Source organism: Symphalangus syndactylus, chromosome 11 (assembly GCF_028878055.3).
Source record: "Symphalangus syndactylus isolate Jambi chromosome 11, NHGRI_mSymSyn1-v2.1_pri, whole genome shotgun sequence".
Lineage (NCBI taxonomy): Eukaryota > Metazoa > Chordata > Mammalia > Primates > Hylobatidae > Symphalangus > Symphalangus syndactylus.
In genome coordinates, this window is record NC_072433.2 from 32,111,163 (window position 1) to 32,138,893 (window position 27,731).

Sequence of the window (27,731 nt, forward strand, 5' to 3'; positions counted from 1 at the left end):
GACAAGAAGCAAGGTAAAACCTCATGGAGAGGAGACATTTGTTTCACAGCAAACATATGAATAACAAATAATAGTGAAACCCAAGAAGACCAGTGGTTTATAGAAAGTTGTAGAAAGTGAATATTGAAATCTGTAAATATGTATATATATTTAGATAAACATAAGATGAACAACACATTTTAGATGTGTGTATTAGTAGAACGTTTTTTGTGCCTCATATAGCATAGATGGGACAATGAAAACAGAAAAAAAAAACAAAGAAAGTGAGAGAGAGGGAGAAGAAAAGGGCGAGGGAGAGGGAATCGGAATGGGAGTGGGAGGAAGGGAGGGAGGGAGAAAAAGAGGGAAGAAGAAAGGGAGGAAAATAGTTAAACAAGCAAGATGAACAGAAACAAATATCTGCTATACTCTGAATGTCAAAATGGAAATAGCCTATGTAAAGTTCTGCAAAACCATAAATGTAATAGATTTACTTTAACAAGGTACCAAAGTACTGTATGTTTAAGAAATTTATCATTTTTCAACTTCCTAATTTATTTCTGGATGGTGACATTTTAATTTAAATAAACAGCAGCTGACAGTATGACACTGGAGTTGTTAATCCAACTATTCTTGTGCCTCATGTGGGTGTTAGGAATTAAACTTACTATTTGCTAAGCAGCTTACCTGACAAGAGTCAGGTTTTTTTCCCCCTAAAGAAAGGACTAGCACTGTACCTGTATGCTTTCTTATAAATGATCAATTTGTTACCCTCCTGTAAAACAGTGGACATTTCTCCATAGACTACTGTCATGTATCTGGAGGATTAGCATTGTTTCCATCTACCAGAATAAGACACACTACACACACACACACACACACACACACACACACACACACACGTTAAAGCTAAAATTCTAATGATAAAACTGATTACTTTTAAACATCTAGCCATGTTCTTATCAAAGCATTCAGCTTTAGTAGAGATGTATGTTTATTTTTATAATATTCTAACATTAGCTTAAATGTTTCCTAATTTTATCATGTGGCATTACCCCCTATCGATCACACGTTTTGAGCATCTTCATTTGTGATCCTTTGAGAAGGGCGTGTGTATGTTTTTATATATACACATATATCAATACATATCATTTACCTAAATTGGTAGATTGAGTTGTCAGAGAGAGTTTGATCAAAATATGGCAGGTTGTTTCAAGGATATGGTTGTTGTGTGGACCAGATCATTGCTGAGATAATGTAGCCAAATCACAGACTGGTAAGCTAGACTTTTTCAATCACATAGAGTCTGTAAAATACTTCAGAATTTAAATAAAACTCTATTGCTCATGCAAAACTCATCACATAAGTTCAAGGAGTCAATGACATTGATATTTCAAAAACTCAACATTGGCTTCACTTGTGTTATTGACAAGCATGCTTCTTGGATCTCTGGGAATTTGTAGGTTTGCCCTGTGGATTTTGACTGTTTTCAAAGTTTTAATGATTTCTCAGCCGTTCTTCTTAACTTCAGAAAAAAATGCATTGTTTTCTCATCTTTCCTATGCAAAACCAAAATAAAAAATTGATTCTTTGTTTTATGATTTTTGCAAATCACAATGAATGACTCTTTCTCTGAAGAAACGGTTATGTTGTGTGTATGTGTGCTACACCATCTTATCCTCTAATGATCTGTTTAGGCATATTTATTAGAGTTCATTAGTTACATGAAAGGATCAGATCTTTGATGACTTAGCAACATTTTTGGACATATGGCTGACTGTTTGATGTACATGCTGTTTTTGAAACAAATTTCTTGAACTCTTTGAATCCTTTGTGTTAGTCAGAATTCAGGTTTTATTCCTTACATCACTTCTAGGTCACTTTTAATGCTCAATGATCTAATTTTTATATTTAACATTTACCAAAATTTGTATTTGTTATTCACACAAGTGTTTACTTATAGAAGTTCACCAAAGATATACTTTCAATCATTTCTCATAATACCACACAAAAGACTGACTCACTATGGAACTAAAATATTCCTTAGCAGATGATCACATGCTCATGAAAAATAAATGTCAAAAAACCGAATGAGCCATTAAATTAATAGTTTTCTCAATATTTTTAAACAATTTATGTCTGCTTTACAACAGCCTCAGAAAAACTGCAGGTGACGTTCAAATGTCTTGTGTTGGCTGGAAGGTGTGGATTTAAGGCTAAACTCAGGGGATCAGCTTCCTGGGAGATGGTGTAGCTGGAAATTATTAGCAATAATCAAGGAAGGATAAGCCATTAAAAAAAAATCCAGGCTGTATAAACTGTCTGGACCAAAAGGGCCTATGTAAAGAGGTTTTCAAAACAGCTCACAAAATGAAAATGAGTATCAACATAAGCCTAGAGAATTCTATTGTGCTTTATATTTTTTCCACTGAATTGAACTCATCTAAACACAGTCAGAATGAAAAAAAAGAAGAAAAAGAGGGAGGTCGCTTTCTCTTGTCTAGGCAGTTATCTCCAGTTCATGATACATCTGAGCTAAAATAGGTCTAGATTCAATTTGAAAGTAGAATTGGAAATCATATCTGCTCCTTCCACCTTCTCATGATTCTGAAGTTAAAGGTGACATTCCCTTGAATTTGTATTCTCAAAAGTGTAACCACAACCTCAACAGGGAGTAATGGTTCACAGTCCATTACACAAAATCCATCTGAATCATGTTTGATTAGAATCCTTTTAAATAATATCTCTGTTACATAATTAAATATTATATATGTTATCATTGCTAATTATCTATATATTTTTTAAAAATCTGATAGTTTCAGGTAATTTGTTTTAAGTCAAAAGACTTAAGATGGTATACATCTTTAGACTCTAATTCAGTGGTGATATAGTCTAATTCGGACATGATATAGTCATTTGCAGATTATTTGGCTCCCAGTTTAACAGGAAGGTTAAACAGGATATTCCCCACTTACTCCTCTCTAATGTCCATGGCAAAAATGGGAATGTGTGTTGAGGATTCCAAAATCAGAAAGCCAGAAATATGTCTGACAGTTTGTGTGTCTGATAGGGTGGTGGGTTTCTGTCAGTCAGTAGATACTTACAGAGCACCAACTATGTTCCAGGACTGGGCTAGATACTGAAAATGTAGTAGTATACCACACACCCCAAATCAGTCTTTTTTTTACCTTCATGGAATTTTCTCTCTGGCGAACATTTAATTAAAATTATAAATGATAGAATTGCAGAAAATGTTTCAAATCTTCTGGACAGGTGGGATGCTGAAGGGAGATGGGGAAATGGAGCTATCTCAATGAAAAGACCTCTTAATATAGGACAAGTTTCACCAGAGACAGAAAACATCTATCAAGTACTGAAAAGGAGACAGCTGGGGATAAACCAGATTCTTTCTGAAGAGAATGGTAATCTGGCTGGACGAGTGGAGGAACAGGTAACAAATGTGGAGAAACCAGTATCTTCCTTCAATATACTTGACAACCTCACACTCAGAACCAGACACGAAGGAAAAATATAGAACTCCAGTGACCAATGTTGGCCAGAGGACCTTCCATTACTGTGTTCTAACTCTTATCTCCTTAGTAGGATCTTTCTTGGATTTTATTTCAGATATTGACCTCTTGGTTACCATATACAGAATTAGGGTGACTTTCTCTGGATGATCTATCAGTGCAGGGACTGAATTGAATATTTTCTTCTGAGGCATGAAGCAAGGTGTTTTGTTCAGTCTCAGAAAATATTCATTGTTTGAGAGGTGACAGGCAGTTTCAGTTATTCTTCAGGAAAGAATTTCTGTAACTATAAATAAACCTAGTGGAGTATAATTTGAGCTTCATCACTATCATACAAGTTGCTGTTTGGTGTCAAGTAATTATATCTGAGTTAAAAAAGAGAAACAAAAATATTTTGGTTTCTCTTCTTTAATCTCATCTTTCTGTCTCTGACCAACATCGTAGAAATATAAAGTCTGTTTATTATGGGGCTATCAAAGTTCAAATAAAAAGATAGTCACTTATACTTCTGGATGATATGTAATCTAGCCAATGCTTGACATATAACATATATTCACAAAATCTTGGAATCATGGCTCTAAATAATTTCATTCAGCAATGACAGATACTTTAAAAAGTAATTTCCTAGATATTATCATGGAAACACTTGTTCCACTCACAAACACACAGTATGCATGCTAACCTCTTCAGATGAAAAATTCCTCATTTATTTATTGGACAATATTTATTGCCTATCTACAAGATGCTAATTGTTGTAATACAATCTGAAGAAACAATGTGAAAGGGTCAAAAATTATTTTTTCTTACGAATTTAGTGAAGAAGAGATTTTATGAAAAGAATAGAATGAACAAAATAATTTAAAATTTTTAAAACTGGTTTGAAATAAATATTCAAGCAACTAGACAGAGAGGGACAAAGAACAAAGAAAACTCAGGGATCTACTTTATGTAGTATTGTCAAATAAAGTTACTTTTTAAGTGAGTGTTGTTTATGGTGAAACTGGAAAAAATGAGAAAGAGCTGGGCATGAAGACAGTCTTCTAGCCAACAGAATAGGCATGTGCAAATATCCTGAATGGACAATGACCTCAGTTTGTTAGAAGAGTGGAAGATACCCGTGACTAGCATGTAATAAGCAAAAATGAGATTGAACATAAAGAGTTTTATGCTTGAATAAAATACACATATGCACACACATGATTAAGCAGGAAGCACATTTAGGAAGCTGTAACTGCAAAAGATAATGGTAGCCAGGTCTAAGGTGGTGGCTATGGAGATGCAAGTAATTGAGAAAGCTGATTGCTTACACAAGTGAAAAATGTACACACACATCTAACATATAATCAACTTTCCTGCTCTAGGAGCTTGGTATTAGCAACTACATATTATAGATATAAAAGCTGAGGCTGAAAAAGACTATGAGTCTTACTTAAGATTTACCATGAAAAGTGGCAAAAATGAATTTTAAAGTCTGCTCTTAAAAGTGCCAAAGTCCCTGAAATTTCTAGGATGTCGCAATGCTCTCCAAGGAAGCAGAACTTTGAAATCCTATGTCTGTGTGACACACCTCTTACAAAATCATAAGAATAAGAGTCTGATCCAGAGTGAGCATTTTTTTCAAAAGAAAACAATACATTCCTGTGACCAATGACATTCTTAACTCAAAAGCATTTCATGAAACCTTAAATGAAAAGAAATAAAGCTTAATAAGAGAAGTAAAGATAATTATCCCTTGATAAACACTAGCAATGAATAGGTTTGATACTTTATTTTTTTTATCTAGTTTCTGTGAGTCTTTTTCTAATAACTGTGAAACAATAAAATGAAATTACGGCACTTTATAACACTCATGAAATAATAAATATAGGAGATTTAATTTTAGCTTTCCTGCCAGCAGGCATCTTTCATAATCTATCTGCATACACAAGAGGGAGACAGGATTGATTTTAAAACAGATGAAATTGATAGCCTCCACAAAATGCATAAAATACTACTTTTACTTTATTTTGGGTGGAGTAAGGAGATGGTAAATTAATAGAATTCATAAAACAACATTTGAAGAAACCACATGTAGCAAAACACATTTCAAGAGAGTCATTAACAAAAGTATGACTTTTGGAGCACAAGTTTGACAGAAAAGCAAAGCAAAGTGAATATATATATATTGGAGGGTTTGGAGCTTGAACAATCTAAATGTGAGATCAGATCTTTCCTGTTTACTAGTTTTGTGATGCTGAGCCATAATCTCTGTTAGTTTAAACCCTAAGATCTTCAGAATAACTAGATAGATATAGATATATAGATATACAAATACATACTAAATGAATACTTGCAATTTTCAGTGATATTTATTTGAACCAGTCTTGTGGTCTACAAAGCAAAAAATACTTTATTTCTATTATATTTGTTGGGCTTTATTGTTATTGTTATATGTTTATGAGGTGGCTTAAAGCAACACACTGTACATGATTCCTAAATGGGTCAACATAATAGACAAATCTATTGCTCTAATATTGGAATAACTATTCCTGTGATAATTTACAAGTACTTTATTTGTCAAGGGTGAAAGAAGGATCCATACTTCACTCTTCCCCATGGGAATCTGTGGGTTAATTTTTTTTTTAAAAAAAGTTAACTGGAATCATCATATAGAAACACATTCTACCTAAAGCTTTCAAAGTTTTACTTGCAGTTCTATATGTATTGACTGGGACTCTTGCATGGTTACAAATTTCACGTTTTATTCTGGCCCCTAATTTAATTGAGATTGATTATCTACAGAGAAAATGGTGTAAAAGATTGTTTAACGTCTCGGGCTATTACAGACTGTTATATTTTTATTGTATTTTCAACCTACAGAATACTGGATAAGAATTTAGGATGGGAGCCAGGTAGGAAACCTGAATACACTTGTTTCCATTTGTTCATAAAAGCCATGATGATGAGCAGGTTTTTTAAAGAAAGTCAAATTGACTCTAGGTAGTAAGAGATTTTAAGCCTAGGCTTTGTGTTTGTGACGTAAATTGGATACAATCTGGTACCAGAGGAACTGAGATAATACTGGGAAGACAGAGAAGCTAATGGTAACATTGCTGTAACCATTAAGCTATGTAGACACACACTTTAACACAGAGGCCGAGAAAGTCTTCCAATCTTTTAAAGACTCAAATGGAGTTTTAGAGGATAACATTATTCAAAGTGAGTTTTTCATAGAAACTTGTGCGGTAGCATGCCACTATATGATGTGGTTTGGTGTGTGTGTGTGTGTGTGTGTGTTACTAATAAGATTGGGAGACATTAAATCAGACAAAATTAAACATGATCTTCTGTTTGTTTTGTTTTACTACAAGTTTCTCTTGCATTTAGAAATACATATGAATCCCCAAGGAAATTATATGGTATCTCGAGTTTGCCAGGGATAGTTGACTGTAAAATCTTTCAAATTTCTTTCAGAGAAAATTTGTGGGAGATGTGACCCAGTTGGAAAAATCTTGCCCTGGGAGGATAAACAATGGAACGTATTTTCAATATAGGAATTACTACTGTTTATAATCTTAAGGAGGTATCAGGAGATATTCCCACAAAGCAATAGAGTAATGGTGAAGAAGAGATAAGATTGAAAAGGAGCTGATTCTTCTAAGCTATGTGGAAAACTGTGAATTTTATCCTACTAAAATGAAAATGAACTATAGATTTTTAAATCAGGGTAAAAGATGGAGTGGTTTGTATTTAATATTGATAATTTCAGTAGCATACAAAGTACACATCAGATATACAGTCCACCAAAAGAATGCAAGAGGCAGAAGAAACTGGAAAATCCAGACTTTGTAGAGACACACTTTTCTGGAATCCTAGCGTTGTATTGGTTTACTTCAGTTTAGTTTCAATAAAGGTAAAGTGAGTGAAATACCCAACGCTGAAAAAAATGTTGGAAATTCTACAATGCATTTATGAAGGCAGAGTCCCAAATTCTACCCAGAGGACTGAGGACTTCATTTAGTGTGTCAATAAGATTAGAACCTCATCTACTTCCTCCTGCTATATTTCCTGTAGGTCAGAACTGCAAGCTACATGCTCTGAATAGCCACCTAATAAATTTTAAGGCAAGGATGTTTCAGGCCGAAAAAAAAAAAATGGTGAGCTCATTAAACATGTTGAATGGGTAGGGAATAAAAATCTTGGTAGCGACTGGTGTGCCATGAAAATTATCAAAAATATCCAGACAATATATTTTTATTAGATGTGAACTGTGAATATATTTGTACTACATTATACAGTTTTGTATTGTGTAGATTTTGATAAAATTTCTTAATTACCTATGTTCCCCCCTTTCAATTAATCATCATTGTTATGACTTGATTTGTCTTGCATGCCTAATTTCTATTTTTAAGCACCCTTCTTTAAGGCTCTTAATGTGTTTTGTTTTGTTTTATTCAGTTATGGACATCACTGATAATTTGATAAAAGCTATGACCTTTCCCCTCATAAATACACATACGTAAATAATTTCATACTATTTCATTTTCAAGTTGAGGAATGACAGCCATATAAAGCTCATTCATGGAGCAGTCCTTTCTTTCCCAAGTTGAAAACTACTCTAAGAGATAGATGTTAATATTTCAGGAAAGTTAATATGATCATCAGAAATAAAGTGGCAATAATAATAGAATTAATAGAAAGCCAAATATTAGGCTGTTCCTTCTTCGTCGACCGTGACTTCCCTTCCTTTCCTTCACCTCCTTTCTATCACCTTAAAATTCATATCATTATAGAAGGATTTAGAGAAAAGGTAAAATAAGTTTTACCTGAGAAAGTGACAGTGTGTTTCAGTTGAAGATACCAGGCTGTTTATTATTGCTGGATCTTCCTAGAGATAGACATATATTCGAGAAGCCTTGGAAAACATTCCAAAAGTTACAACAGAATAGAGTTTTCTCACCTTGTCCATACATAGAAAGAACTATTTCATTTAAATGTTCACTTGGGTCTGCATTTTACTGGTCAGTATCAGTCAAGAACCTTCAGACTGCTAAAGCAAAGCAAGCAAGGATGGGTGGGTCATGCTTACACACACTCCAAAATATTGAAGGTCTAAGCCCCAATTTAATAGAAATACATATATAGAAATTATAAATATCTACAAGGTTTTGAGGATGCCTGACATATTGGGGATAATGGATGCAGAGAATTTGTAACTAGGCTTATCTGAGATCAGACATTTTACACACACACACACATGCACACATGCATGTGCGTATATATACATATGTAATGTATACTTTATATAATTTGAATACATATAATATATTGGATATATCACAGTGCTAAGTTTCTTAATATTTACCTTTCAAGGTATTGTGAGGATAAATGATGATGCAAAAATGTACCTGCCATCGCTTATTTATTATTCATCGATTACTTCATTTAGCCAATAGTTATTAAATAGTTGCCATGTGCCACATGTTATTCTAATAGCAGTGAGGGGGAAATCTCATATATCATTACTCCTGACACGTAAGGTCATATTGATAAATAATATCTACAGGAACTCACAGAGGTTCTAATAGATCCTATGATAACAGCTATGCTTGTTAACAGATCAGATCATCAAAAATGTATTTCTTTGCTGACTGCTTGACCCTTCAAAAGTTAATAATGGCAGTGATATTCTGCCACTATAAAATATTTTTGAGTTAATGTAAAATAGTCCGAAATAAAGTTTAATATACTCTGTTAAAAACAATCTAATTTAGATTTAGAATTTTTGATAAACAATGAAAGATTTTTAAGGATCAGAATTATACTATAGCACACAATTGTTTTCTAGTTTCGTGTCTTAGAATGTTTATTTAATTTCAAATCTGTAGTCTCAAGAAATAGAACACAGTCTGCTCCTCTCAAAATCCAAGCATGATTCTGGAATTCTTTTCCTTATCCCAACATCCCAGATATGCTTTGTTTTCTCTAATAAAGACATATATTTTGCTTTCAGCTTTCCTTAAAATTGAAAATATTTGAACAATAAATTATGAAACATTAGATTTTTCAGTTGAATACTAACTTTATTAGTAGAAGGGAAAATATTTAAGCTTAACGTTAGATGCATATTTCTAAGAATTTGTGACTGCTCCAGAAATTTTTATATTATTCCCATGAAATGAAATTACTTGAAAAAATCAGCTGCGGTCATGGTAGCTCATAGTGGACCCTACGTGGTCTCCAGTTGCCGTCTACTTGGTATGTCAATACAACCTGCCTCTGTGGAGGTACACTTCTTTGAACAAATTGTTCTTTTTCTTTTACTGTTTAAAGCTAAGTGCATTCAAAAATTATTTCATCAGTGAAAACTTTAGCCTCGTTAGTATGGATATCTTAATGCATTTTAATGGTATAAAGTCCTTCAAGTGACCTACTTGACATCTACTTTTAGATAAAATGCCAAAGCAGGAGCTATCTGTATTGAAGTGTCAAATGTGGTTTAACCAAAAATCTTCATCATAACCAGTTTATGGGATATTTGGAAGAAAATGTAATAATTCACCCGTTCAGCCACCTTCTCCCCAACATATAATGCACTGAACTTGACATGAGCTTGACAATATAAAGCCTCTTAATGAATTATGAGGAGAAAACTATGAACATGAATCTTTTCCATTGGCTCAAAACAGTCGTTCTCATACTTGTGTGTACACCAGAATTGCCCAGAAGGCTGTTTGAAATACAGATTGCTGAGTTATAATCTGAGACTTTCTAGTCAGTAGTTCTAGTGGCTCAATAAATTTCTTATCTAATGAGTTCCTGGCTAAAATAAATGGTGGAAAAATATATTAAATTTTGGTGTCATGTTTAGACCAAACTTCTGAGATGTGGTGTGGCAGGTGGTTATGCTTCTTTGCTACAGGTAAGCTATATCATTGTATCTTTTGTTTTGGCCATGATGGCTTAGCTGATCAAATGACTGTCCTGTAGATGCAACAGCAGGTATGAGCCATTTTCATGCAGATTACTTGAAAATAGCATGAATGGTATTAATTATGGGAGCTTTATCCACTAAGTGTACTGTAGGAAAGCATTTAATTATGACTGATCTCTGCTCAAGAAAACCAAGACATCTTCTCTTCATTTGCCCTTATTCTTCATATGCCCTCACACACTTCAGGAGTTACATCTTCAGTGGTTGCACCTGGGGCTAGAAGTCCTATAGAGAGAAGTCTGGGTAAATGGAGAAGGAGCTGCTACATTTGCTCACAAGCGATGTTTTTCCCTCTCTTCTTTATAATTGCCTGAAAGAAGGCTCTTGTCAAAGATAGTCATTCCCTTGACTTTTTAACATGAAAACCCAGCACAGCTGTTCTGAGGTGAAGTGGTCAACTCATACTTTACTGTTAAATATTTTTACTTGCAGGCTGTCCAAAGGAGTTATCCATGTTTCAAATCTAGACCCCTTGTACTTTAACTCATGTTGATTTTTATGAAACAAGTACCCTACGGCCTCTCTCTACACTTAAATGTCAAGGCAAATATGCTATGTGTTTAGGTACAGTAAATATAATTGCATTCTCCTTTAATCTGATCATGTTGGGTCATTGAGTAACAGAGTTGTTACATTTATGAAAGATTTATTGAAGTGCCAGGTCATCAATAAATAGCAATGGCCCTAATAAATACAATAATAATAATGATATGATGACTAAAATTGTATTGAACATTGACCAGAAACAAGAAACTGTCAAAAGATTTATATGAATTTAAATCCATAATCAAAACACGCCTATGAGAAAAGATGGTCTTTGCATTTGTATTTCTGGCATACAAGAAATTGAAGTTTCAGAGACTTAAGTAACTCCTTCAATGTCACACAATGAGCCACAAATAGAGCTGTGACTTTTATCTTATCTGGGAAGCTTAACTCCAGAGTCCTTTCTCTTGATGACTATCTCACTGACTTAACCATGAGTTATATTTTAAATTATTTTATGTTATTTTGTCACTCAAGCTAAGAATAATTATAATTATTTATAAGACATTGTAACTAGACAAAAAAGTCCTTAACAAAAATCAAACACTCACAAAGTAAGATTATGTTCCATTTTAAAAAGGGAGACCTAGAAATTTAAAATAGTATTTTATTTTTGCCTCAAGTAAATTGAATGAATTTCCTGTCATATAACATGTGCTTGATACAATGCAAAGCCCCATAGCTGCTAAAAGTTCTGAAATTGTGGTTCTTACACTTGAGTAGTAAGTTAGAAAGCAAAGATGACCCCTTCTCAAAACGAATTGATTTTTTTCTCTTTAATAACATTTCAAAGTTCAATGGGACATAATTGTTCACACAGACACAACAGCATTGACATCATTATTATATCCTCGAAATATCATAAACCTGAGAACATTTCACTGTTAACTACTTTTTATGATAAATCTATTATCACAATAGGAGTATACATTCCTACATTAGCTCTTGTCCAACTTGTCACATTGAACTAGCAATATCACAGAATCATAAATACAAATTATTAAGATAATTATCTGACATCCTAAGAAACAACTTTAGCATTAAGTTAATGTAGCTTTACAAATGAAACAAGCACATTCAATAAGCACCAATTCCAAGTACCTCTATCTGTCCAGACATTTCTCTGCACTGTGGTAATTCTAATCCCTATAATTTATTCATCTCAGGATACACTCCAAAGCATTGTTTGCATGTGTTATCCACTAGCTTTAAAAAACAGTATTCATTATTGGGAAGGAACAGAAGCAACTCATCAGAGAGGTTTGTTGCAGTGATGTTTGTGCTGAGGAACACTATTTGGCAAACATTTATAATCTGATGAGTAAAAGAGTTGTGAGGATTCAAGATTTAAGCCATTTACCTCAAAGATCCTCCCAAGAACCACACTACAATCACTGTAACAATTCCAAATCTCATTCTAGATGCCCGTAAATACTCAAATTGGAAAGAAACCTGTAATTGCCCAGTGGATATTTCAAATACACTTAACTTTGCTATTTCAAGCCACAGACACCAAATGGACACAAAGGTAATGCTCTTAATTTTCATCAACTTATCAAAGCTGAGGTTTTAAAGTAATGGATTTTTCTCCTTATTCTTGGCACAAACCATCCGTGACAATTTAGAAAGCTGAAAAAGAGTCTTTGAGCCAAAGTATCAGACCACAAAAAGAATGTCACTAAGCTTTTACCGATGGTAGGAGCCTCTGAAATCATCAGAAATGCTGACGTCAAGTTTTATGTTTCAGGTCATTCAAACAGTTAGCGCCATGGACAAAGATGAACCCAAAAACGGACATTATTTCTTATACAGTCTCCTTCCAGAAATGGCCAACAATCCGAATTTCACCATCAAGAAAAATGAAGGTAAATATATTAGCTTTGTGAAACAGAGTACAATATAAATTGAAAAATACGATGCAATTTCGTAACATAACTGAAAATATCATTAAAATAATTTTTGTTCACCCATGAGCACTTGAAATTCAGCTTAACAGCATAATGGCATGGTAATTATCTTACTTCCTATTTTCTTTTTTTTTTTTTTTTTTTTTTTTGAGACGGAGTCTTGCTCTGTCACCCAGGCTGGAGTGCAGTGGCACAATCTCGGCTCACTGCAAACTCCGCCTCCCGGGTTCATGCCATTCTCCTGCCTCAGCCTCTCCGAGTAGCTGGGACTACAGGCGCCCGCCACCACGCCCGGCTAATTTTTTGTATTTTTAGTAGAGACGGGGTTTCACCGTGGTCTCGATCTCCTGACCTCGTGATCCACCCGCCTCGGCCTCCCAAAGTGCTGGGATTACAAGCGTGAGCCACCGCGCCCGGCCTTTACTTCCTATTTTCAATATTTAAACAATAGATAAGAACTTTGTTAATGTTAAAAGTTAATTTTTTTCCCAGGAAATACCTCAATCACCTTACTTTAAAAAATGAAGAGTAAAATTTAACCCCTATGAAAGCTTCCAGGTATTTTGAGATTCTAAGCTATCCCTAAGAGGGGGAATTGGCTTACACTTTGCAGTTGTTAAGTTTTAATTGAATGTTTACCACGTCTTTAGAGAAAGCTACTCTAATTTTGCCTGGTTTGTGGGTACACATTAAAGGTATTTGTTCTAAGCTTGTACCAACTTTAACAATAACAATTTGTTCAGAAAATCGTTTTTGAAGGACATTTCTTATCAGTATTATTTTGGAGCTAATATGAACTGATTTATTGTTAAGTCTCACTCACTGAGCACATTTAATCCATTTCATTAGATTTTCTGAGGACCAACCTTGGATTACTCTTTTCTTTACCTATACTATTTATTATATATGAAAGCCATAGATTATTGTTTAAAGTCTATCTGATTTGAAAATTTTTGTTTCCTAAGCTGCTATATATTAAAAAAAATTTTAAAACTTGATTTTTGTTCAAATGTATTTAAGTCTTAATTGTAGCTGTTTTAGAATGATTAGCAAAATATAAGCAATGTCTCAGGCTCTTTTCCGACTTTACTACATGTATCTGTTTAGGTCTCTCAATGGTCCGTATACAAGCTATACTCGGAAGAGTAAAATTTGATTCATGATATCTGTTTGTATTGTTTGCAATATTCTATTTAAAGAGGTAGTGAATCTTGATAAAATTTCCTTTATGAAATAAAATAACATTTTATGGCTAAATATATTATGGCCTTGCCTTTTAACAAAATGCTACATAGTTCTTTGAGGATGCTTTGATAAATGCGGATGAATTACCAAAAGGAAATGACAGTGATTAGATAGATATTACTAATTTAGCTGACTTCCACGATTATAAACACTAAGGAGCCAAAACCCTTTCTGTCTCCTCAATAATGGAGTATTCATTTGTTAGCCACCCTTGATTAGAAAGTGTAATCCAAGTACATTGTCTTTGTTTATTTATTAACATCACCAATATTTTTTAATGGAAATCATATGAATATTTCTAACACAAAGCCTCGTTAGAAACCCCAAACTGAACTGGAAGTCTGTGTGTAAGTGTGGTCCATGTTTATTCTAATTTTGAACTAGTAAGTATGAGGCATTATTTTTGCATATAAAATGCACAGCATTTAAAATTCTCCATGAAGAAGTTATTTCCCATTCCAAATATTCTGAGGTCCTCAGTGTTTCCTGTAAATTTTGTAATCTCAAGATACACTTGTTGTGTGGCCCTAGGAGGCATCACATAAAGTATTGGGTGAATGGGAAGATATTATTGGGTACCAGGGAAAGTCTAATTTTGACGCATGTTTATTATGCCCTAATATTTTTAAAGAGGAGATTTAATTCTACAATAAATGAATTTTGTGTGTTTTCTTGAAGTTTGGAAGTAATAGAAAGTAAAAGTTTAAATATTTAGAATACCTCATTCTGCTTCATCACACATTATGATAAACCCTATAATAGAATATTTAATGTCATGTGGATTATCTGTTTTACTTTGAAACTGGAAAATAGAAGTTAAAATTATGATCTGTCTTATAGGTTTTTCATATTAATTTGTTTTGTAAATTTTTTAAAGATGTCAGTTATTATTGAAAAATGACTTGAAACAGAAAGAGTGCTCCATACATCATGACTGCTTATTTTAGACTGTGTTTATTTGTTTTACAAAGAGCAACCATGTAATTTATTTTTTCTACTGGGACATGTTTTAAAGTGAGAAGGGTCGCTGCTTATATTTATGTCTGAAAAACACCATAAACCAGGACTGCCTTATGGAAAGTAGGACTTATGTTCACTGTGATTTGGGATTTAGGATCCAAATATTCAGCATCTCCTTCACAAAATAAATCATGAAACCACAGGTTTGAAATAGATATATAAAGTTTATACTCTTATGTTCCTCTTCCTAGATCAGAAATTCATGAATTTTGCTTCATAGACCACTACTTACTTGGCACCTGAATAGGTACTGTAAAACAGAAAAAAATGGACTTGTCTTAATGTGTAGAAACAAAGTAATGAAAAGAAGCTGTAAAAAATGTTGGAGATACATATCTATATATATATATAGAGAGAGAGAGAGAGCGAGAGAGATTTATGATAGATAGATAGATATCTTGCGTGCCTATTGCAAATTAATTGTTAATGATGAGAGAACACAAAAAACTACCAAAAAAATCAAAATACTAAATATGATTTACTTTAAAACGATGGCATATTCTATGTTGGAAACACGGAGAGATAGAGTCAAATGGTATAGCCATATTTATAGTTGTTTTTTTTTTCTTCTTGAGATGAATTTTAAAATGGTCAGTATCTGATACTTTTCCACTGAGAGCAGTATGAGTTACAAGTTCCAGCCTACCAGAAAAATGTTAAAATGTTGAGAGAGCTAATATAATCAAATCTATAGTTGATGAATAAGTTTGTCTCCTATTTAATTTGATCTTTAAGGGAGATGATTTAAGTATTTGGCATTTTCTAAGAAACTTGCCACCATATATTTCAATTCAAAATTATTGTAATTTTTCTTGTCTCTTATATGGATTGGTCCTAATGCAATTTCTATCAATTAACTCACAATAAAAGACAAAATGAGATAGAAATGAGCTCTCTCTTGTCTCCTACACAGTTGAATTATTTCACAAATAATTCTACTAAATATATGAGAATCATATTTCTGCCAGAGTAGGAAAGCCACCTTCAATATAAATAAAGGTAGAAGTAAAGGTCAAAAATAAAGTAAACCATTTATACCACATGTTCACACGAAAAAATCAAAGCACCTTGAATATGGTCGACATATTGATTTCTTCATCTTCCAGTTGGCTGAATTTATAAGCACAGAGTTTTGTTGACCACATTTCAGTATTGGCCTCAATTTAACCATGGAAATAGAAAATAGCTAACAATTAAATGTAACAAGAGAGGGAAGAAAAAAAGGGACCTTTTAGAGATTCTAAAATATCTTGTTTGCAGGAAATTTGAGGTCTCCAGAAAACTACTCTTCCTCAGCCTGAACACTGTAGGCAAAAAATGTGATTCAAATTGCCAGAGCACCGTCTGGTGAAATGGGAGCCCTCATGGTTTATACCGCAATTTTTAAATCATATGTGTAGAGAAATGAGAGAAAATATAAATCTTTGCCCTCTAAGGAGAGCCTATGGTAAGAAGAGAAACAGACAGTGGACCTGGATTTAATTATAGTTTGGTTATGTTTAACCCAGCAGGAGAGCCGTAGTACCTTATGATACCAATTTGTTTTTCCTTCTTAATGTCTCCTCATTGACTGAAATATTATTGATAAGAAGCTTACTTTAAATGCATATTTTGATAATTAATTTGAATAATGTAGATGCTAAACATTACTTTGGAATAAACATTCCTCCTGTTACCTCATTGTCCATAATATAGTTACCTGTATAGAGTATAATTTATGCATTGTCTGATGGATTTCTGTCTTAATCGAGTGGCCTAGTTCAAATGGTATACAGTTTATTTATTTTTATCTTCTGGAAGTATTGAATACTCTTACTTTAAGCAAATCATTTTAAGCCTCAGTTTTCTAATCTGTAACACCAGGATAAAATACCTGCCTTATAGTTGTGCTGTGATGGATATGTGTGAACTAGGACTTAGACAGCAATTGGCACAATGCCTGGCATATAGAAAAGCATTCAACAGTAAGTGGAATGAGGTCCCTTTATATGAATTCATTAATTCTTTCTCATACCATATTATATCTCCTCTGGCTTAGCATTCTCAGCCAGGTTTCTTTGAAGCTTTAACTCTTCAGAATTATAAATCTTGTGCAGTAATTTTGAACGTGGCTTCATCAGTAGTTGGGAAAACACTGATCCTCACTAGAATGCATTGCAAAAACATCTGCTTATACAGTAACTGCAATGTATTGCATTCTATAGGGTATTAAAATAGAAAGACAAAATAAAAAGAAGGAGGAAGAGGATGAAGATCAACTATGAAAGTATTTATCAGCCACAGAAATAGCTGCAGGATTCCTGCATATGGTTTTGAATATGACGACTTTTTTTTTTTTAACCTTTCTATAGCTCCGTTGCTAAAACGAAACTCAAGTTTCTCCACACAATGGTAGCTTCCAATTGTTGGGATCATTTTCAATTCTAGCATATAAAATTGTTCTAAATTGCCTCCAAACTTCCATCCCTCCCTGCAAACACACATACTCTGTGGGAACCATTTACATAGCTGGAAAATTACAGACAGCCTTCCTTTGCATTTTTGACTACCATCAGCCTATCTCAAACTTCCCTTGTTGCAAAACCAAAATTTGCTGCCTGAAAGTGCAAGTAGATTTTCCTGATTCCCATGCCAGCTAGAGCTGATGCTCTGTCCTTCCTCTTTTCTCCAGCTGAATCTTCAGGAATACATTTTCTGTATTCAGGATGTAGGTTTCAAGGCAGACAGAGTCATTCTGTCTTCTGCCTTAAGCCAGGTATACCTAGCCAGGCTGGATTGTACTTGAAGGGCCTACCTGCTGATATATATAGCAAGAAGGGCCACCTTGCTAAGCCAGTTGTCCTTTTTCTGGCCACCTGAGTCTTCCTTAAGTTCTGCTATTACAATAGGCTGCTTTGGAACTAACAGAAGACTTTCCTAAAAGAAACATCTCTTTGCTCAAGTGGCTTTTATAAAAACATCCATACCCTTAGCTACAGCAGAACCATTATTATTGGGTTTCCCAGGCAAGCATCCCCAAGCAACAGGCAAAAACTGTGTACTTGCATGAGTATGATAGTTAATAATACATTTCCAATATGATTGTATTGTCTGTTCTGCTCACATAGTAGACTTTTTCAAAGCACAACACACAGCACCAAACGTTGACTGGAAGTGTTTTCCATATAAGCTGTATACTATTACCTATATGAAGCTTGGGACATTTCTTCAATGTTGAGTCATAAAAGGTAGGGCTCAATTTGCATGAAACAGGAGGTGTGACAGATCATAGATACGGAGAACAGAACTATCATATATGATTCAAAAGGGCTTCCAGTTCAGTAACTTATAACTTACTGTTTACGCTTCCGGCAATGTGCTGTTGATAAAAAGACATTTATGTTTCATTTTGTCGCCTAAACTGTAATTAAGGGCGATGTGCAAGCTAAGAAAAATAGATAAAACAGATTTGTGCTTCCAGTTTCTAAGTTGCATATGACTGTACACTTAGTGTCACAAGACAAGGAGGTTTTCTTTGCTTGGGTAGTTTTTGTAAAACTCTTGTTATTTTGTAGTTTTCATATTTTCATTTTCTTTTGAAATTGTAATTTAAGAATACCTGCAGAAGTGAACAATTTTCTTTATACATGTTGAAAAACCTGAAATTATTACTCAGGTCAGACCTAGCACTGCTGTGGGTATCTATTTTTCAGTGTATGTTATGGGAGACAATTTAGTTCTGAGATTACTGACCACTAGGATATAATTCAGATACGTAGCATAGATTTTATAGATTTATAGGTGTGGTTGTCAAAATGCTATTCAAAGTTTTGAATTGCATCAGACCTTTTCTGTCAATCTGCTAGCAAACATTTTCAGCCTTTACAGATCTTTCTAATTCTGAAGAAAATAAATTGATACATGCTTAGTTACCTTAAAGATGCCATCGTGCATAAGAATCTTTCCTCTGAGTACTTTGCTTTCTGAGACTTTTGCCCCAAATCCTTATATAAAATAATAAAGGAAGAATATAAAGAATTACTTAGAAAAAATGTTTTTCATTTAGACAGTCTTGTCCATACCACTTTGTTGTTTGTTTCATTAAATAATAATGTTATTTACTGATTTATCTTTTACTTACAAGCATAAAAATCAGTCTTGGGATTTTGTGGATATTAAACAAACATAACTGTCCTTTGGAAAGCACAACCAAATATTAAAATTGAATGTGGAAACAAAATGATCTGTCAGTCTATGCAAGTTCTTTTTTTTTGAGAAAAGATATTAAATGTAGTTGACAATTATTTCAACTCATTACAGCACAGAAGTTTGCATTTTGCATTAATTTCAGCACTTTATAGATACAACATTGGGCATACGTGACATTCCATCTGCTGATGTGACCTGAGTAACACCTACCAAGTGCTTCAGATCCCTCAGTTTATTAAAGAAGTAGATTGAGAAGGCAGGAAAATAATTTGGCAACAAAAAAGCAGGCACTCTGCATAGATAAACATGAAAAAAATTGTCTTGGGATGAATTAAGATGAAACGTAAGGGAGAGACACTATGGAACATATAATAGCACAGGCTTTATAGTTAGGAATATTTAGGTTTAGCTCTTCTGATTATGATCTATGGGAACCTGCAAGGTAATTGAATAACCTTGAACATTTGTATGTATAATAATATTTATCCAATGTTGTTTTAAGTAATAAAATATTAAGTAAAAAATTTAAATGGTATTGTACAAAATTTATTGACGGACAAATTGGAGATAATAAATATTAGTTTCCTTCTCCTCTTCCTCTCTTTCTATAAAATTTAATGAACCTCTTGAATCTCATTTGTTCACCCAATACAACAAATAAAAATATTAATAAGAAACCTAAATAAGATATTTGGGAGATGAATAATGATATGCTCTTCCATTTTCGCTTACTCAATGGGCCAATGATTGAACATGTCTGCAAACATTGTCCATGAGTAAAGCACAGGGAAAGGAGGAATGAGAAAGAGAAGTATTTGGGTAACTTAAGTAGTTATTTGAACATAATCATTGTTACAGTAACCTAATCAAAGAATAAAAATGGAGAGTACCTAAAAATTGTTCTTTTTCATTTGGCAGGAGAGAGCATAGAGTTCTTTACATAGTGGCAAATGGAATATTTAAGACCAAATTTTTAAGCCAGGAGCATCTTACTAAATACATAGCTTATGAAAGTCTTGTATGCTAAGTACAGAACTTCATGTGTGCTTAAAAAGCAAAAATCGCCAGGGCAATGAGATTGAATGTCTGTCTTCCTAACTTTATTTTCCATTATTCTCTTCTGTCTTCTGTGCCCATATACATGCTTTGGTTTAAACATGCCAAGCCAGTTACACTTTTTTTACACCTCTCCCTTCCCCTTTGAAATTCCCATACTCTGCTTTCTCCCTCTTCTATTTAGCCCATTTTAAATCATTAACAATAACTCAGGTATTGGTTCCCCTTATCTATGGGCAAAGCAAGTGGGTGGTTAACTGTTGCTGTAAAGTTTTTCCTCTTTGCTTTTCTCTATAGGACAGTGTGGTAACTGCTAAGGCAAACACATGACTCAAGGAATGTTTTCCCCACTGTCTTCTGAGGTTATTAATAAGGGGTAGTATCTTTTTTTCCCTTATTCATTCATTCAATACATATTTATTTGGTGTCTATCATGTGCCAGGCACACCATTAAGAATTGGAATTGGAAATAAAACAGTGAATTAAATAGACACAGGTTTTGCCCTTCTATACAGTATATTTTTGTTTTCCTCAGGACTCTGCCTTATAACAATTTGAAATCTTTGAGAGGAAACTATAATTTACAATGAAATGTGATAGAGCAGGGAAATTTACAGGCAAGTCTGAACAATATTATGATTTTGTGGGAATTACCACATAGTCTAACTTCTATACTTTCATAAACAAAGTTTCCTCCTTAACCCAATTTTGTGAACCTGGCCCTACATAAAGAAGTGTAAGATCTTCATGGATTCCATCATTCCCATTCCATCTTTAGGAAGCATTTGCCTGGTCAGAATGGTGATGTACATCTTTAATCATGGACAGCTAATTCTCCCTCTGAGTTTCATATTGGTGTCCTTATTATGCTTGAGCTCAGATGAAGTATGTCGAACCATACTATTTAATGTCTTTATACTAGCAGGGTAAAAGAATGTCAGTGAGCCGTTTCCAAACGCACAGTGATCCATAGACATCACTGTCTTTTGTGATAAAGTACTGGCAGTGAACTGGGGCTGATGATTCCATTTTTCAGGCTTATTGGAAACCATTATACTTTTCATACAAGTTGCATTATGTGAGGTTCATGCCTTTGCCAGCTCCTATGCATGGTTGTTTCAGATACCTGTCAGTTAATGGAGGTTTTAGCTCACTTTCAGTGTACAGTGTTTACTGAGGCCTCCTGGAAACTAGAGAATGCTATTGTTCTGATTTCTGGCCATGACACTGGGTTCATATTCCATCTGTTGCCTATTCTATCTGTTCGCTAATGTACCACCAAAATCAATGTGCTGATGCACTTTGTTGAGGAAGACAGTAATTGCTGTGCTTGGATCTTTTTGGGTTACTCATTGCCTTTGCTTTCATTCTAGTAGATTGCCTACTAGAATTTCCTTCCTCTATTGCTCAAGTATATTATCCTCAGCCTTTTGAGGCTGTTTATCTTAGGGTTGTCTGAAAACAAGGTGATACAGTACTGGTATGCTGAGCACAATCATCCTTCTCGGAATTTCATTCTTTTGCTTGGCCAGACAGTCATTGCTAGTTCCATCAAGGTCACACTGTGATTTACTTCTTCCTGGAATTCAGTTTCTTCTCTTACAAAATGAATGGGTTCATGCTAGGGAGCTAAAGGCTCATCTATCCCAACATACTGAGTGTTCAAACATGTGGTGTTAGAAGAAATATCACAAACGTTAAAATCAGACAAGTCCCAGGTCCACCAATTAACGGAGAAGTGACTTTGGACAAGGCTTTTAACTTTCTGTAACAGACTCTAAGTGTTTGAAAATGTTGAAACAAAAGCACCGCGACGAATAAATGAAAGAATGTAGGATAAAAGCCAATGGAAGTTACTGTAATTTCTGTGGTACTTTATGTACTTTCTCATTTTTTAACTTTCAAAAATCATGGAAGTGATCTTTACCATAGAAATTACTGTATAAAATATCTTCCATATAAAAATATTGGATAGTATTATTAAAAGATATGCTTCTAAAACATTGTAGCTTTTCTTTCTCAGTATCTTTGGGCAGAATTCTTGACAAATTAAATAATTAAATCATTCTCATAAAATAAAATAACTCAATAAACATATGACAAATGGTCCCAGTAGTTCGTAATTTGGGAATATGTTTCATTTAAGTCTGGAGACAAGGAAATATAAGCATTTTGTAAAGCTATTTATTTGATGCCATTTTGATTTATCAGAGAGATCTTTCAAAATGAGAAAGCTTTAGTAAACTTTTGCAGACATGAAACATCGCTATGTGTGTGTCAAAGTTAAGGGATACACTAAAATGTAGTTTACTTAAAGGAGAAATAGGGATTGGCCAAAAAAGTTTTTTAAAGACAAGTTTCATGAAATATTTTCTGTAAATACGTAGGCCCTATGATCATAAGACCTTGCTTAATTCTCCAAAAGGAAATTAATGAGATGGTTTTTGGTATTTTGATGTGCTTACATCCTTTGTTGTTGCTTATTTGAGGCTTTTACAAACACACACAAACACTGTTTAATAATGGGACTGGGAAGCATATTGATATTAATACATATAATATATATCAGTAATATGCATGAAAAATTTTTTTTTTTTGAGACAGAGTCTGTCTCCCAGGCTGGAGTGCAGTGGCACGATCTCGGCTCACTGCAAGCTCGGCGTCCCAGGTTCACGCCATTCTCCTGCCTCAGCCTCCCGAGTAGCTGGGACTACGGGCGCCTGCCACCACGCCCGGCTAGTTTTTTGTGTTTTTAGTACAGACGGGCTTTTACCTTGTTAGCGGAAGTCATGATCCGCCCGCCTCTGCCTCCCAAAGTGCTGAGATTACAGGCGTGAGCCACCGCGCCCGGCGCGCATGAAAACATTTTATCAGTGCATAGTTCAAAATCTTAAGAAATAAAAAGTAACTTTGGCCATGTTTTGATACATATATTGTGAGTCAATGTGAAACTTGCCTTTGTTTTAAATGTTGGTAGGCTAAAGTTGTACAAAGAAAGTTTTAGAATGGGTAAGAGACAATTATCTAAAATTCTCTTTTTTCTCAAAGGAAGAAAATGGAAATATATTCAGGTAATGAGAAGAAGTTCACATTTTGAGTAGGTAGGGAAGAAAGGAGAAGAAAAAACGATCTCCCTATATTAACAGTATTATAAGTTTTCTGTCTTCCTAAAATAAGTATGTATTCTATAATGTATTATATAATTTCCCCAAATAATAATCTAGCTAACGTTACATTCCATAGATACATAATTTCTTGTGAAATAGTTTTTTCAGAAATATGAATTATGTTATAAATTAGGAAGCATGTTTACATATCTATGATTTTATTTGGGAGTTTTGTAATTATTTCAAGACAAATTTATTCTCTATTACTCAGTATTGATTATAAATCAAATTGCAAGAAAAATTAATGTCTAAAATTTATTAGGCACCTATTTATTTCACACAACTTATATTACTTCTATCTCTCCATTTATCTCTCTATATAAATATTCAGGGTGACTATTATTATTGCCATGTTTCCAGATGAGAAAATTGAAGTTCAGCTATAGTAAGTGACTTGCCAGGCAAAGAGCATGGCTACCAAGCTGCTACAGCTGCATTTTCTGCAGTAGCACACACTGTCTCTTAAATCCTTGCAGTTTATTCCTAGAACATTTGCTCAGTAAGACTGTTCATATTTTATTTTATAACTTTCACAAGCTGTGCTTCCTTTCTACAAACTATAGAAGGTCAGCAACCATCAGCTAAGCATTAGAGAAGATTCTCATAATATTAGTTGTTGTAAAACTGAGTAACGTTACAATAGAAAGATAGAAACAATCAAAATGATCTATTTCAGGTATTACAGGTCTAGATCACAACATGATAATTGTACCGACTACTTCATGAACAACAATTATGTATCAATCATTATTTTTGACTTTATGTATCTGACCTTCACAACAGTCTTTGCAAGTCATTACAATGACAATGAGTCATTAAGAAATAAAGTATGACTTATTTTTCTTTTTTTCTTTTCTTTCTTTTTTTTTTTTTTTTTGAGACGGAGTCTCACTCTGTCGCCCAGGCTAGAGTGCAGTGGCGCCATCTCGGCTCACTGCAAGCTCCGCTTCCCAGGCTCACGCCATTCTCCTGCCTCAGCCTCCTGAGTAGCTGGGACTACAGGCACCCGCCGCCACGCCCGGCTAATTTTTTGTATTTTTAGTAGAGACGGGGTTTCACCGTGTTAGCCAGGTTGGTCTAGATCTCCTGACCTCGTGATCCGCCCCCCTCAGCCTCTCAAAGTGCTGAGATTACAGGCGTGAGCCACCGCGCCTGGCCAAGTATGACTTATTTTTCATGCTTAGGAAGACAACAGTGTTTCCTGTATTGGGCTAATAGTCCTGACTCAACCTCGCACAACTTCCTGTTCTAAATTTAACGAAGGTATAGAAAAACATAGAAAATGTTATAGATATAGAAGACATAAAAAATGGAAAGCATAAAAATTAAGACTGACAGTCAACATATGGCCAAAGTGTTGAAGGACTGTCAATTAGTTAAAACATTGAAATATCTAGAATAAAAAATACTAGCAATGACAACAACAATGGTGCACCCAAAGTAACGTTTCGTGGACATAGAGGAAATCTGCCTGCTGGAAAGTTAGTCAGAAGGCCTGGAGTGGCCCTTTGGTGAAAAAAGTTGCACATCAACCATAAAATTTAAGTAACTAATTCTATATGGATGTCCTTTTGCTCTTCCCATATCTTGCTAATGATTGAAACTCATTGAAATAAATTCAACAAAGATATCTAGTGAATAATACTGGAAATTTGCAAAACTACCATTTAATCCTCATTATTCACATTTATTCTACATTATCCTATTTTAATGATCATGCATAATCACTCAAATGTACACAATGTATTAAGACAAAAAGAACATAGATGATTCATTATTAAACTTTTAAAACAAAAAGTATTTCAAATGCATTAAATGAAAAGGAAAGAAAACATTTAGAAATATTTACTGCTTGCTGGAAATGAGAATTTTGTAGCACTGTGATTCCACATAAGCAATGTTTATATACTTTTTAATAATACGATATGAAATTTAAATGATTTAAAGTTAGGTACACAGAAATACAAGAGCCCTCACCTAGACCAGCGTATATTTCCCTGAATATCTCTGGGGATTTTATGTTCACAGAGAACAAAGTAGGGACTTCAATTGGGACATTAGAACTATACATCAAGGTAGTCTAGTGACCCATTTGCGACTGGGATAGGTCACTCCCAGTGGCCTGAAATCACAACAGGTCAACACATTGTCTTTACATTTTCTGACCCAAAGCCCAAACTCTGATCTCATTCTTTCGTATTTGATTTATTCTTTTATTATTATTTTAAACTGTCATATTAACTGTACATATTTGTGGGGTACAAGCTAATATTTTTGATATGTGTATACACCATGTAATGATCAAATCAGGGTAATTAGCACATATATCACCTCAAAGGTTTATTATTTATTTGTGTTGAGGACATTCAAAAACTGCTCTTCTAGCTATTTGAAAATATACAACAAATTGTTGTTTATTATGGCCACCCTATAGTGCAATAGAACTCTACAACTTATTTCTGCTATCTAGGTGTACTTTTCTATCGCTTAAAGAGCTTTGGCTACCCATGCCACCATCTATCACTCCTACCAGTAACTTCTGTTCTGGTTCTACTTCCATGAGATCAACATTTTTAGCTTCCACATATAAGTGAGAAATCTTATGCATTGTTACTGGGAATGGAAATTAATACAGCCCCTAGGGTAGACAGTATTGAGGTTCCTTAAAAAACTAAAAATAGGCCGGGTGCAGTGGCTCACGCCTATAATCCCAGCACTTTGGAAGGCCGAGGTGGGGGGATCAAGAGGTTAAGAGATCGAGACCATCCTGGCCAACATAGTGAAACCCTGTCTCTACTAAAAATACAAAAATTACCTGGGCATGGTGGTGTGCATCTGTAGTCCCAGCTACTAGGGAGGCTGAGGCAGGAGAATCACTTGAACCCAGGAGGCAGAGGTTGCAGTGAGCCGAGAGCATGCCACTGCACTCCAGCCTGGCGACAGAGTGAGACACTGTCTCAAAAAAAAAAAAAAAAAACTAAACTAAAAATAGATCTAATATATGATCCAGTAATCCTGCTACTAGGTATATATCCAAAGGAAAGATAATCTGTATATCAAAGAGACATCTGCACTCTCATGTTTATTGCAGCACTGTTCACAATAGCAAAGATATAGAATTAATCTCACACTTTAATATTTTAATGCCATCAAATATAAGATACTGTTAATGAGACATCAATTTATGTCCAACTAAGAAAGAAAAACTGACAATTAAATACAATAAAACTTTAAGAAACTGATTTTGGGAACATTACAACATAAAAAATATATACCTTAGAGTCAAAGAAATATAATATTTCGATTAATAAAGCACATTGGCTTATGAAAAGAAAGAGAGAACAAGAACAAGAACTTCAGTACAAGAATAATGCTGGGTGGGCCAGGTGCGATGGCTCATGCCTGTAATCCCAATATTTTGGGAGGCCGAGGCAGGCAGATCACCTATGGTCAGGAGTTCAAGGCCAGCCTGGCCAACATGGTGAAACCCCTATCTCTACTAAAAATATAAAAATTAACCAGGCCTGGTGGTGGGTGCCTGTAATCCCAACTACTTGAGAGGCCGAGGCACAAGAATCGCTTGAACCCAGGAGGCAGTGGTTGCAGTGAACCAAGATCGTGCCACTGTACTCCAGCCTGGGCGACAGGGCAAGACCCTGTCTCAGAATAAAATAAAACAAAAAATAAAAAAAGAATAATGATGAGTGAAAAGATTATGTTATGGAGATCAACACTCCACTGAAGTTAAAGTGTAGACAAACTGGAAAAATTGTAAGGAAGCACGTTTCCAAAGGCAGCCATCATTTGGATTACTCACTTGTTTAATTTCTTAATGCAATGTCTTTAAAAGTAAGTGAAGTACCATTAACAAGGAATTGCTTGTTTATTTTCTTCTTAAAAGCACAATTTCAAATTTTGAAATTGCAAAGTAAGAATTTAAAATCCAGCTCATGGCTGTGAAAGATTCTCCTGGAAATGCCTTATCAGGTTACGTTCTAGATCCTGTTTTTGAGACTAAAACATGGAGTTTTGCATCAAAGAACTTCTCTTACCAGGGACCTTTCTTCTCAGAAGGGCGATGAGAATGAGCAAATGGTAGAGAACAGGAGGAAAGTAGCAG

The 27,731-nt window shown here is 34.4% G+C and overlaps 1 protein-coding gene across 5 annotated transcripts in view; it reads left to right on the forward strand.

Annotated features, from left to right (window-relative positions):
* Positions 1-27,731, forward strand: part of CDH8 (cadherin 8) — a 379,890-nt gene that overhangs the window by 300,120 nt on the left and 52,039 nt on the right. For all 5 annotated transcript variants that reach the window (XM_063612664.1, XM_055298666.2, XM_055298667.2 and 2 more), the window contains exon 10: positions 12,776-12,893. In XM_063612664.1, the coding sequence (XP_063468734.1) occupies positions 12,776-12,893 (118 nt within the window). The remainder of the gene's footprint in view (positions 1-12,775; positions 12,894-27,731) is intronic.